General features: G+C 38.3%; 1 protein-coding gene across 3 annotated transcripts in view; it reads left to right on the top strand.

Moving 5' to 3' along the window:
• The window catches only part of LOC149146812 (putative pre-mRNA-splicing factor ATP-dependent RNA helicase DEAH4), a 448,775-nt gene that overhangs the window by 119,798 nt on the left and 314,310 nt on the right, over window positions 1–14,667 (top strand). For all 3 annotated transcript variants that reach the window (XM_089438928.1, XM_089438927.1, XM_089438929.1), the window contains one exon: window positions 1,521–1,612. In XM_089438928.1, coding sequence (XP_089295054.1) covers window positions 1,521–1,612 — 92 coding nt within the window. The remainder of the gene's footprint in view (window positions 1–1,520; window positions 1,613–14,667) is intronic.

Below are 14,667 nucleotides of genomic sequence, written 5' to 3'. Positions count from 1 at the left end.
TGAATGCTTTTGTGTTAATTTTAGGATAACAATGGTATGTTCTATGCTTAGAGCAATTTTACTTCAATTTTCTTTGTTAGCCCAATATCATATCCAATATAGCAATCACATCAACATGATAGTAAAATGCAGATAGAACATAAACAATAACAGTAGAAGACAAGCCAACACAAGAAGACACAAGATATGGCACCAGCCAGGGACAAACCCCAATGTGGGGAAACCCTTGATCAATTCTTCTTATAATTCTTCAAAAGTTCAGCAGAGGGAGAGTACAATTTACAATATTCACTTGCCCAAACTGATCAGTCAAAACAGCAGAAACAGAAAGCCCTAACCAGAAAGTCAACGCTGGTCAACAGGACTGAAATTGACCTCCAAAACAGCTTGGTCAACCTTGGTCAACTCGGCCTTTAACAGAAGGATAATGCAGCCCAAAACAGTCCAAAAATAACCAGTCAAATCTGGTCAACAAAAGTCAATGCAGCAACCTGAATTAGGGCAGTCAACAATGGTCAACGCAGGGGTAAAACTGCCTCGGTTTTTGTGCCCAGAACAGCGGCCTGCCCAAACAGGAGTCTCCCTCACAAAACCAAAGTCAAACAGGGTCAACGATGGTCAAAGTCAGCCTCCTGAAATTTCAGCTTCCTGAAATTTTGGTCAAATCTGGTCAACACAGCAACTAGAAAAGACAATCTTCCTTTCGCACGTGTGGAGAGAGAGAGGCTCAGAAATCCGTACCTAATCAAGATGTTAGAGAGAAAGATGAATGAGATGAGATGCCAAAATGAGGAGGAGGCACCTTGTATTTATATGCAACGTTGAAGGCTGGATGAGGCTAATTTGATAGCTGGCCGACCTTGACAATTTGTCCATATTAAAAATAAATTCATAACTTCATTTGTACATGTCAGAATGGGATGATCTTTAGATCAATCCTACACCTCTCGGAAAGAGGAATCCAAGAAAAATATCAGCTGCCTCATAAGAGCTGTCCAAAGTGATGTTTGGCCCTAGTTGCCAAATTTAACATTTTGTAAATAATGTTCTAACTTTTAATTTTGGAGAAATGAAAGTGACAATATTCATGTGCTGATTTATCTTTAATTGCTGGAACACAATGTGATATTGTGGCCTTACTCCTGTTGCGGATGAACTGATTAAAGTACCATTTACTGTAATAAATAACTTGCACTAGTACAGTTTTGTTTCTCAGAGTAAAATTTATAACATTTCTTCGAGATTTCTACTAAAAATAGTATAATGATTTATGTATTTGTGTCTACATAGTGGAATATTGTGTGGATGCTGTTATGGACGATAGATCTGATTCCATGTGTGAAAATACAAGAATATAATTAAATTATTACATTCTTGAGGACTGTAATTTACCATGGGTTAAAGATTTATAATGTTGCTGCCTAGCTAGTCAATGCTATCATGGATCAGTGGTTTGATTGCTGCCAATAAACAGGTGTATGCTAACATGGATCAGTTGGATGCTTGCTGCCAATAAACAGGTTCGAGTGTTTACGCCAGCACCTCCAAATTGTAGACGCATTATTGTTGCAACTAACATTGCAGAAACATCCCTTACTGTAGATGGTGTTGTGTAAGTAGAAAAAAATCTCTTTCTTTTTCTGAGTTTAGGAACACATTTTCATTATTGAATATGTCTTGTGCACTCTGTTAGATATTGTTATGACGATCAAGGGCCAGCCTCTTTCTAAATAACATGACCCGGTTGAACATGCTTTTGAAAAACATCTGAATATGGTGAGACTTGAATGTGTGATCCTCTGCTAGAAAAGTTTGATTCATTTTGGGAATGTTTAACCGATAGTAGCAGGGAAGCACCCCCAGACTCATGCTCCCACTCTTGAAGCTCTCTTTGGAGGGCAGTGGTCTCCCTCAATGATTCCCTGTCCTCCGGAAACAATTCCCTCCGCTCAAGTAGCAAACCTTGTTGCTAGTAGACCACGGGAGAAGATTTAGAAACTGCTCATGACAAGAGGCTTAAGAAATATTACTAAATGGTATAGTTATTTGTATTTTCAGATTAGAATCCAAATTATATGACGAATAAAGTTTGAATTGTTCGCTGCATAGTACAATACTACAACTATTTAGTTGATGCTTTAATTATATCATTAATCTACTACAAGAATATATGCGTACATATCTTCAATACTTATATGCCATTCTGCATGGGTAATATGCATAAAGATATATCAAAATATATATTTTATAAAAATCCATGTTACATTTATCGTTATTGTCAATTTATTGCCGGGGGATCTAAATTTTAAATCATTTGCAATATCGAGAAGCTTAAATACTAAAATGATAGTTTATTTTCAATTTTTTAACTTATATATAAAGCGACATCAACATCAAACAAACAACATCGTCAGAACTAGACCAAAAGATTGGTCGACCAAAAAATACATAAATTATTCAAATTTTGAAAAGAACATATAATTCATGTGCATCCATGATTCCATATGAATCCAAATTATTTTACACAAATATGTAAAGTTTCTCATGTGTAAATCAATGGTGCATATAACCAAAATAGCTCCGAGTGCAATCCATCTTTGATTCAAAACTTATCAACAAAGAGGATCTAAATGACCTCTAGAGTCCAAAAACAACGATGCTATAACAAATAGCTACATAACATCAAAATTATTGCTTATATTGGGATCATTCTCATCAAGATCACCCTCTATGCATTAAAATAATATAGAAAAAGCATAACATGTGTTGGCTTGAGGGTCTTGACCTAGGTTCAGAGTTAGCTGTGCCAACCAACAAAACCCTAACTGTTGATCCTTTCGGTAACGACCCGCGTAGCACAGGCTCCAGTCTCACCTGAAGCAGTATTGGGGTATGACAGAACTAGGTTTCTGCATCCAGAGGTCAGTGTGATGGGTTCCTGCGGCTTCTAGGGCTTCTTTCAGTCTTTGCGAATCCTAACCCTTAGAATATAGATGATTGTAGTAACTCGCTAAAACATAATCTTAACCTTCGCGAAATGCTTTAAACATTCATAACAATAAGTAATTAAGCAGATCTGCGACTTGCACACATCAATTAAGCATTACTTCTTATCAATTCAAAATAACATAGCGAAAATATATAAACTTGCAGAAGTAAATATAGTCACATAGATACACAAGTAGAGCTTTAAAACAATCTTATATTGATATAATCGTTCAGTTACAGACTCTTCTTCCTTGCGCACTCCGCTGCAGGGGCTCGAGCACTCAGCTTGCGGACTTACCAAGGTCACCGCGCACCCAGCTGCAGGGGCCCATGCACTCAGCCCGCGGACTTACCAAGGTCACTGCGCACTCAGCTGCAGGGGCCCGCGCACTCAGCCTGCGGACTTACCAAGGTCTCCGCGCACTTAGCTACAGGGGCCCGCACACTCAACCCGCAGACTTACCAAGGTCTCTGCGCACTCAGCGGTAGGAGCTTTCCCCTTCGCTTAAGTACATGAAACAAACTTTCCTGCTTTAGCTTACTTTCCCATACAAAAATCTTCTATTATTGACGTACTTCCTAGACTCACTATGACTGGTTTATATATAGCCTTCGCTCTTACAATACCATGGTCAGCGGACCATGGGTGGGTCACAAAACTCCCTATCTTCTAGCAAATTAAGGGACTAAAGCTCCTTCTTACTCCTATGACCTTCGCGCTCCGCTCCCTCAAAACGCGAAGACTTTACAAGTATACCAAAACTTATTACAAAACTTTACCCCAGGGGACCCTGTCCCAACAACATGCCTAATCAATGATTTTGTGTTAGTGAAGTGTGTTGAAAATATGTAGCTGCGGTCAATGTTTTTGTCAACAAAGTCAACGCAAATAATATTATTTTTTATGCTGTTCAAGTCGACCCTAGTCTGACAGGTCGGCCCCACCTCATGAAGGGGTTTGACCCTTGGTCAAAACCCACTCGTTTGGACATGTATATGTTGATGAATTGACCTCCTCATTTGGCATCTCATCTCATCACACAAATTCGGATCTGCTAAACAAGAAGATTTTTGTTCACATGTGTGGAGGAGGAAGAAGATTCCTTGATCGCAAAGTTTGACTGTCTTAAATCTGTTTGGCTAGTGTTGACTTTGGCATATTCTGGGTGCTTTCACTGATTGGAGGACGAATATTCTGGGCATCTTTGACTTGATGTCGATCAATTCTTTGAAGCAATAAGACTGTTCATTGATCACACTTGTTGAATGGCTTTGACCGTAGGTCAAACTGGAGAGTTTGATCAAATTTTTCTGTGGAGCAGCAGGGCAGAAATTTGGCCCCTTGACCTCAGTTGACCATTAGCAGTAGAAGGCTGAAGTCTGGCCTCTTTGACCTGATCTAACTTGTCAACAGAAGTTTGACTTTCGCTCTCCTTTGTTTGGAATTGACTTGAAAAGTGTTATGGTTATTTTGACTATGTTTGATTGGGAATTCAAATACTACAAATTGATTGAATTGGACAATTTCTCCTTAGAAAAGGTTGCTGGGATTTTCCCTTGGTTTGGGGTATATTTTGTGTCTCTTGTGCATATTTATTTTACTGTGATCTCTACTGCCCTACTGCATTTATGGTTGAAATTTTCTGAAGTGTAATTGCTTTATGATCTGAATTGTGCTACAGAAGTAATTGTATCATTGGAAGTAATTATCTGACAGAAAATTTGTGCTTGTTTTTAATTGCACTATAAAAATCGACATGGTATTAGAGCTTTGGTGAAGGAAAGGGCATTGGGATCACTCTTAAGAGACCTACTTCTGCAATTTGATTATTGTCCAGATCTATGACCGTGGGTTCCTACTCTAAGACACAAAACAAGTTGGAAGGTGCTTCAAACTTTAGGGCTTGGAAAGAAAGGATTATCTTATTCTTGCAGAAAATGATGCCTTGAAACATGTGAAGAGCGAAGTGACTGATCGTCAAGACAATGAAGGAAAGGCAAGATTCAAGAAGAATGAGATCGCTGCCATGAGGATCATTGTTGACATATCCGAGATCACTTGATCTCATATATTTTAGATTTGGAAACTACAAAATCTATTTATGATGCTCTAGTAGGATTGTACTCCATCAGTAACATTGGTAAGAAAATGAGTTTGAACTTTGAAGAATCAACTTCTTGATGTTCGAATGACAAAGGATGATACTGTGGCTTCTTATTTCATAAGGATCTCCCAATTGAGAGATCAACTTAAAGCTATTGAAGAACCGATTTCTGATGTAGAGCTTGTAACTACAACACTCAATGGTTTGCCTTTTTCATGGGATTCATTTGCAACCAGCATTTGTGGAAGAAAGGAAGTTCCAAGTTTTGATGAATTATGGGCCTCTTGCACTCAAGAGGAATCTAGACTTGTCTCAAGAGGGAGGATTCAAAGACCTCAAGATGGTGATCAAGCATTTGCAGCTCAATCTAGGAATGGTAGAGGAAGAAGGAATTTTGGAAGGTTTCAAAAGAATGCAGGAAGAAGGCCCACTCCAGGAAGAAGACCTCCTCCCTCTCAAGGAAGGAAGGATATGTCAAGAGTTCAATGTTTTTATTGTCAAAAGTATGGCCACTATCAAGACAAGTGTCTTGAAAGGAACAATAACAGGAAGAGAAGGGGCAAACAACGTGCCTCAACTGTAGATCTTGATGATGGCCAAGCACATATGAAGAAGTCAAAGATCGATGATTATAACTATTTCTCCTATTCTTCTCTTACAGGGTCTATTACTGATAAGGATGTCTGGCTGGTAGATAGTGGTGCTTCCACGCATATGATAGGAAATCGTGAAAGCCTCACAAAGTTGGTGGAAAAAAAGACTACACAAAAGGTGGAGCTTGGTGGTGATGGCAAGTATGTAGTCAATGGCATTGGTTCAAGTTCCTTTTAGCTAGAATCAAGAGGTAACATTTTCTTAAATGCTATATTATCTGTACCTGGTTTGAAAAAGAATTTGGTTTCTAATTCATGCTTGGAAGATTAATTCAAGCATTGATACACAATAACGCCGATCTTTGTGAATTAAGGCACTGAAGATATGCACACATTCATTACAAAGGCCCGCCTAAAATGAGAGAATTTGTTATAGGTTTATAAAAAATCAAGGTTGAACATGAAGGAGTTTGCAAAGATGTGCACTTGGAATGAGTACCAAAGGACCATTTCCAAGCAATGATAGAATAGCCAAAAAACTTTTAGATCTTATACATTTTGATGTGTGTGGACCCATGTCTGTGAAATCCTTGGGTGTTTTTTGTACTATGTAACTTTCATTGATGATTTCTCCTAAAAGACATGGATTTATTTCTTAAAGACCAAGGATGAAGTCTTTAAAAGGTTTCAATAATTCAAGGCTCAGGTGGAGAATTTTATAGGTAGAAGGATCAAAATTCTGAGGTCTAATAATGGTGGAGAATATACCTGCAAGAAAGTTATTGCTTTTTGCAGGAATGCTGGAATTGATAGGGAGTTGATAGTCCCCTACAACTCTCAATAGAATGGGATTGTTGAGAGAAAGAACGGAACCATTATGGAAGGTACTAAAGCTATGATTCATGATCATCACCTACCTATGTTTATGTGGGGAGAAGCCTCCAAGGTAACTGTCTATCTCCAAAATAGAAGTCTTCATCGAGTATTGGGGAATAAGACTCTTGAAGAAGTCTTCTCAAGTGAGAAGCTGGAAGTTGGACATTTGAGAATCTTTGGTTGTCTTATCTACGTTCATGTTTCCAAGGAGAAGAGGACCAAGTTGGAACTTTCTGGGAAGAAGGAAACATTTGTTGGATACAATGGGACATTGAAGGCCTACAAAATTCATGTTCCTAGACAACGAACTATTGAGATTAGTAGGGATGTTACTTTTGATGAGGATGCTGCCTTTTGGAAGTCCAAAGGATCATAGTTGGATATTGATGACGATGAGTGTTGTCGCACAGAATGTCTAGGCACCGTGACAACGCTTAGATCGGGGGCTGTCACCCTGATCCCTAATCTCTCCATTTAAGCTGTCTCCCTACAACAACCTAAGGGGGGTAGACCCTATGGAAAAGGAATGGAGGAGAACTAGTTGGAAACCAGCTAGTTCAGGAGACAGTGAAGCATCCAAGTACTTGATTTAGATTTAGCAAGATTTATAGGATTTGATTAGATTTTAAACGACTGATACCAGTGCCTTATGGAGTCAATGATCTTGCTAGGGAAATGAAGACTAAGTAATCGATTAGCAACTGCTGCTTAGATGAGTGACTATCTTATATGAAATGCAGAGCCAAAAACTAAAGTGAGATGCAAGAATCTTGGTTAATTTTAGTTAAATGCCTATTTAAATGCGAATCCTTCAATCCCTTCTATGTTGAGCCTGATTTCATAGTAATTAGCAGAGAGAAGTAAGGAGAAGCACAGTAAGGTGTGATTAATGATACCTATCCTGAAATTCTAACATACCCGGTGCCTCTGGCGCTGCAGAGAACTGTGGCTTTGACGACTGCAAGGTCACCGTTTTAATGCTATTAAATCTTGCTTCCCAAGCAAAGATTGATGGATACCTATCTCTCTATCGACCAAGCTTATGCTTGGAAGTAAATTTTATCTATGCAAAGTTAACTTATATGCAAATGCAGCGGAAGATGAGATGAAGTTAGACTCAAGGATGGGAAAATTCTTATGTTGCAGAAACTTCCAATACTCAAATGAAATGTTCACTTTTTTAAATGAAGACTCAAAATTAAACCCCTGAAGATATTACAATTAGAACACAAGCTTATTTCAAATCTTTCTGATACAATTATAGCTCAAAGAGAACGAAAACTTCTTTGCAATTAATATCAACAAATGCTCAAAAAATACTCAGTTTATGAAACAAAAGATATGCATTTTATCACAATTCCATGACAGAGTACTTAATTTTCAGAAATTAGTTTTTAGGACAGCAGTAAGAAAAACTTTATGACAACAGCAATATGACAATGAAAACAGTAAGCTATCAATGATATCTTTATGCCAAAAATTTACCGAAAATTTTCCAAGCTTTCCCACATGAATTATCAAAATTTTTCAGCCTGTTATGATGTGATTTCCGGAATTATGTAAGATCTGATATACTTATTACAACCAACAATTAAAATATGAAATAAGTCTAATGATGAATGCCCAACTCAAGAAATTAATTCCTTAATGTATTAAACAACTTAGGAACTGATTTTAGGCTAACCCACATGAAATTTTGCCATTGTTATATTTCAGACTTCAGAAACAGAATTATTCAGAGATAACAGTCACCCAAAATGTAGATCTAGGCCAAATTTTTGATACACATCAAACATAAATGACTTATTAATGTATTTAGCAATTTTTTTATAGCTAATTTCAAACCATTTAGATGTGTTTTTCACCACTATTAGAAAGGTATATGACTGCTGTAGCAAACAGTGAGGAAAATGATGGTTTAGAGGTCAAACCGTTAGGCCCTAGGCCTTGAAGATCACTTGCCCAAGTTGCAAAAAATTTCAATACCTGAAACACAAATTTTTACCAAATTTTCTGCAAAAACCCACTAATGATTAGCTTCAGAAAATTAAATATTCAAATCAGAAATGGAGCAAGGGAAATCTAGAGCCAATGAGAGCTAGCATAGGGCCAATAGAACTACCATTGGGTTAGGAGAAGGCAGATCTGGGCTTAGGAGCCCCAAAACTTGAAACCCTTGTTCTGAAAAAATTATTTTGCTTCAGATCTTCTATTTATTGCAAAATCTCTAATGGTTGGCCTTGTAAAAGGATTTGGAATAAGATATTGCCCTCCAGGGCCTAGATCTGTCTCAAAACCCCCAGATCTGCTTGAAAAATCTCAGATCTGAAGATTTACTTGGCTGATTTCTCAGATCTATTCCTGCAAACAATATTTGAGCCCAGATCTTGCCCTCCAGGGTCTAGATCTAGCTCAGATCTGAAGATTTACTTGGTTGATTTCTCAGATCTATTCCTGCAAACAATCTTTGAGCCTAGATTTTGCCCTCCAGGGTCTAGATCTAGCTCAGATCTGAAGATTTTCTTGGCTGATTTCTCAGATCTATTCTTGCACAAGTGAAAAGAGAAAAACCCAATACCCAATATGTACAAAATAGAGAAAATCCCCAAAACCCAAGTGTTAAAATTCAAAATTATGTTACAAAATTTCAGATCTACACAAGTAAATAACAGATCTATACAAATAATTTACAGATCTATACAAATAATTTACAGATCTATCAGATCTGAGGAGTATGAGTCCAACTCCGCTCCCAGATCTGATAATCTAAGGCTCTTAATAGCCAGATCTATCAAAATTTCCACAAAATATTTAAAAGATTTTGAAATTTTAGAGAGGTACTAGCCCAAAAACACCATGCAGAAAAAATATTATTTTTAGATAAAACCCGAGGCTTATATGAAGTAGGCTCTTTAGAAAATATGTGTTGAGAGTTGGCAGGTCCAACCGAAGACTTTCCTCAAACGCTCAATGAAAACCTGAGAGATCTTCTGCAAACACTAGATCAACTATCAAATCAAGTAGAGAAATAGAACAACAAAAAAATTCTGAAGAAACAGAGATACCTGCTACTTCAAACAAAATTAAAAATGTTACCCTAGATCCAACAAACTGAGTAAGATACCTATATTCAGATTATTCTAAGAGAGCTATTGATTGATAGTTTTCACATAATATTAAGCAGAAATTAAAACAATGTTACCATAAATTCATGAAGAAGAACACTACAACACGTTGAAACCCCAAAGACTTTTGGATTAATTCAAAACAATATACCAGAGAGCTTGAGAGCTTAGTACATGATCTCGAGATCGGATGATTTGACTGACAAACGACCTCCTATTTAAAGATAAATCCTCCAACGGCTAGTTCGAGTGATCTTAGTCAAAGCAATCTCGACCTTTGATGAGGATCAAAATTTCTTTTAGTCTAATCCGTTGAAATTTTAAATTATTTAGGAAATTCAAAATTTTCAATTAAATGCATTTTAATTAATTCAAAAATTAAATTTTTGAATTAATTTCCTCAAAATTTTGACTTTGACTTAACCCCAGGGATCGAAGGATTAAAATTTAGCAAAATAATCAATTAACCTTAGTCCTTGGACCTCTTTAAAATTTAATTTTTAAAAGACCCACGAATTTTGCCTTTGGAAAATTTAAATTTACCTAGGACCTATAATTAATTAAATTTCTGGCTTAGGATTTTAATTAATTTTGACCAGAAAATTTAATTAATTAACCTATGAGGGGATAAATTATTTTTCTAACCCTCAAGACACTCTACATCATGCTTTTCACATTTTTTACATCTCAAGGGGGAAAACCCATCTGAAAAGGACCCTCACAGACTACCCAGTTCTGCGACACAAATATAATTTAGCAGATCAAGCAATTTGTAATAAAATAACCTAACTAAATAGTTAGGATTATTCCCAAATCACTTTTACATAGACTCGATCTAGAACACTAGGACTCCCCTAAGATCCCAGTGACAAAATCCACTTCGGCTTTGGGGTAAGGCTAAAGGAAAACTCTGTCGACCATTCGAGAATGGATTGGTGAGACAAAAAACCTATCGGAATGTAGATCATCACCAGAAAGGAAGGTTTACCTAGGCAATTACATACATGACACAGATTTGCGGAGATTATTTACATCATATACATGCAGAAAGGGTTTACATTATAACATGATAATCAGGCTGATGTTGATAGCTGAACGACATGGACACATTGATCGGGTGCTATCCCTTTTGCAAAAAAAGGGGGGTGTACTGCTATGGGTCATTGACACGTAGTGGTCAACAAGGAGCAAGAAGCTCCCAAGTATGTGGGTTCAATACCTGTAGAATAAAGACCGGTGGATCATCTTCTAAATCAACAAGAAGAGCTTGAAGGACCAAATGAACCTGTGGACCTTTTACCACAAAATCTTGCAGGGCTTGGAGAGGGAAACCCTACAAGACAAAAGCTAGACAAAGTCCTAACAATGGGATAGAGACCCAATGTCATGACAGCCAAAACCCCTTGCTCTTTATGGCCTTTCACCGATGGGAGGAGTCCCAGTAGGAAGGCGATCACTTAGAATATATATACTATGTATAGCGCATGAAGTGATCAATTTAAAACTCATTCAAGAGAGGGACTCAATAATGGTTCAAGGCTTCAAAGAAGGAAAAACACTCTCAAAGAAAAGCCCTCGAAAGGGAGGTTCAAACCTAGGGTTTTGAAATTTTTAATGGTGATAGGTATTCACAAGGTGAAGGCCCAGAAGAAAAGGCTTCTTATGATCTACTTCAGCAAGTAGTAAGCTCATACAACCTTCAAGGAAGTCCTCAAGTTGAGGGGAAAAGAACTAGGGTTTCTCTCTTGTAGCCAACACCTAGGGAAAATATTTTATGGATGAAATTTAAGTGGATACCCACCAAACTTGGAGAATAGGTATCCTGAAGCCGAAGCTTGATGTTTAATCTCTCAAATCCCCAAAAAACCTCGTCCCTAAAATTTCGCTTCAAGCACTAAATTTTTGCGTTGGCCTTAAAAGGACCAACTTTAGGGGAGAAAACTATGGAGGAAATTTAGGGTTGATCACCAATGACTTGGACTGGTGCCTTCTCCTTTTGGTATATGGAGTTAAGGATGAAATTGATAAGCTAAGTCTTTTCTAAGGAGGATAAATATTGATGCCTTAGGTATCAATTTTTAGCATATACCCACTTCAAAAATAAATGGAGTTTGATGGAGAGATTAAAGATTTCCTCCACTAGGAACATTCATTACATGTTTCCCAGTGAATAACATATGCAATACTCAGCTAGATAGCCTTTCACAAATTAATTTTCAACAATTAGGGCATCCAATAACATAATCTAGGAGGAACAATTCCATACATTGGACAATTTCAACATAGAAAATATTCAACAATAAGCACTTACAAGACAACATGTAGTATATCCATCGATTATCCAAAGAAGTAGCTCAAAAGACAATAAACAATAGCTTCCAAATATCGAAATGCATCCAGTAGATCTCCAATAGCCAAAATAAACTAGTGCGAGTTCTTCTCAAGAAGTCAAATTCCAAGTGTGATGATGATCCAATACAAATGAAGTTATGCTCTATTTATGAGTTCTACTAGGTCAAATTATTAGCCTAAGCCCCCTAACATTATGAAAATGGGCAAGATATATTCCTTGGTCACAAGCCGACGAAGTGGCTTTGCAAAATTATGAATTAGTCATCCAAATGCTAGTAGGAATGATGAGGTCATGCTGGTGTAGGGCTGTTGGAGAGCCACATTGAGTCCTCTAGGTGCCAAAATGTGTGAGAAGGCTCCATAAATCTCGAACAAGGGCATGGCCCCTCAATTTTCATGTAAATCATAATGTGGTGCGCCAATTTGTGTTTGGGGCACAAAAGCTGGTCTCATGGGTCTCCTGATGTTAATGCTCCAATACTGAAGGCTTTGAATATAGTGCTTGCCCTCCGATGTCTCAAGGTATGAGACAAACCTCCTATGGGCCTTGGATCAGTTACCATTTCACATGGTGAATGTTAGGCCGGTTGGGGCACACTGGTCTAAGTGCATCGTCTTGTGAATAAAGTGGGGCAATGAACAGACTAATGAGGGTGCTGAAGGTGCCCATGGCATGGAATGATGCTCTGCACATGATGGGAGTCTCATGGCTGTCAATGCTTCACCCGAGGATGTCAATATGATCCTCTAGTGGACTTGGGCCCCAATTAAGTTTGCCCAACCCATGATGAAACCACCTGCCAATTACATATAATGTCCAGTGTTGCATCCTCACCATCAGGTACAATAATTCATTAGTGCATCTAAGTGAACCAAGCTTGTTTATCAAGGGCACATTGAGACTTCATATTGGGCTTCCCTTCCAAATTTGGGAATTTGATCTCGAAGTAGTGTTACTTCCCTAGGTAGGAGTGGCTAATAAAAAACCCTATTAGGTGTTCCCAACCCCTAAGGGGAAATACAGATCTTGGATACATCTTTCAATTGATAGGTGTCATGTGGATTATGATGAGTGGATGGGGACACGGGGGTCTCAAGGCTAATGCCATGGGTTCAAGGGTGGCAATGATAAGGGATGTCCACATATTGGTTGTATAGATGTATGAGGGAGCAATCATGGATACATGAGTTACCCCAACCTTTGATTTTCCATCCTCCTATATTTGCCTTTTACCTTTTCTTGATTTTTCTTTGTATTATTGCTCGGGGCTCTAGGAAATGAGAGCATGCTATGTCTGATGTAAGAAGTTATTACCCCCTTAAGGTGGAGCAGTCATCACCCACCAAGGGTTGGGAGGTGCATGGGTTCCTTAATGATGTGGGGGATCTCATGGAGCCCTAGGAACCAAGGTGATGGCCATAATAAAGGGATAAAGCTCATGATTGGCTTTTGCCCACGTGCTAATTAATGTCTCGACCATCTTTTGCATTTTATAATAATTTTTTTTTGTTTCTTGCTTGTAGCCATGATATGCTTTTAACTTTCTTCTAGCTACATCAACTTTTGGGCCAACATTTGCGAGCCTGACCAAGACATGTGGACAAGGAGAGGTGGTGTGCCAGTGCTTTGTGGACCCAGTGGTCATGTGGGTCCAAAGAGGGAAGATGATGAAATAGTGCTTGTAATGTGCAAAGAGGAGTGAAAAATGTGGAAAGGGAAGATAGGACCACACTACCAAAATTGGGGTTTCCCAAGTAGTGCACTTCCTAAAGCCAGAGGCCAATAAGGGAGATCCCATGGGACTAGGATTGAGGATTAATCCCCAATTTAAGGTGAGGGAACAAAACCATGGTCAAAGCCCTTCCTTCTTCTAGGTCACCCGAAAATCCATGCCCAAAATGCTTGCGGAAAAACAAGCATAAGTACTTGATTGCATAATGAAAAACATACCTTTTGTGTTGGATTGCCCACCTTTTAGCATATGCTCTCGAAAAATTGGCAAGGGGACATATGGCTGATGCAGGGAGCGAAGATCAAATGGCACAATGTATCAGCTACATTAGTGGCAATCAGGGGTTGTTGGTTGTCGACTGAAGAGATATCTAGGAGAGAAAGTCTCTTATGTGGTCACCCACTTTTGGTGGGTAACAGGACCCACCAAGTGTCATGGTAGCAGAAACCAGGAAGAGGTTGGCATGGCTTGAAAGAACATTGCAGGAAGAAGAGGGATATGTAGCTCCCTGTGGGACTTTCAAGGAATCCAAATGTGTCAAGAAATACTTTGGTTGTGCAACATTGACAAGCAAGATAATTGAGTCTGAGCCATCCAACTATGAAGAAGCAATAAGTCAGTAAGTTTGGAAAGATGCTATGTTAGAAGAGTACTAGTCTATTATGAAGAATGATGTATGGGAAATCGTGCTTAGACCTGAAGGGAAGTCAATGGTGACTTCCAAGTGGATATACAAGTAACACCATCAAGCATGCAATGGATGGCAGCATAAATGTTGGGTCCCTATAATACTAGTGATTACCCCATTACTATTGTAGTTATACCCCTTATTTATATTGTTGTGCCCCTATTACCCCCATATTGTTATTTCTGTGCCCCATAGAATCCCTCTATT

The sequence above is a fragment of the Pinus tabuliformis genome, chromosome 9 (genome assembly GCF_031772625.1).
Source record: "Pinus tabuliformis cultivar Carrire ecotype Pingquan chromosome 9, CPIR1, whole genome shotgun sequence".
NCBI classification, from domain to species: domain Eukaryota; kingdom Viridiplantae; phylum Streptophyta; class Pinopsida; order Pinales; family Pinaceae; genus Pinus; species Pinus tabuliformis.
This window is presented reverse-complemented; position numbering and strand designations above follow the sequence as displayed.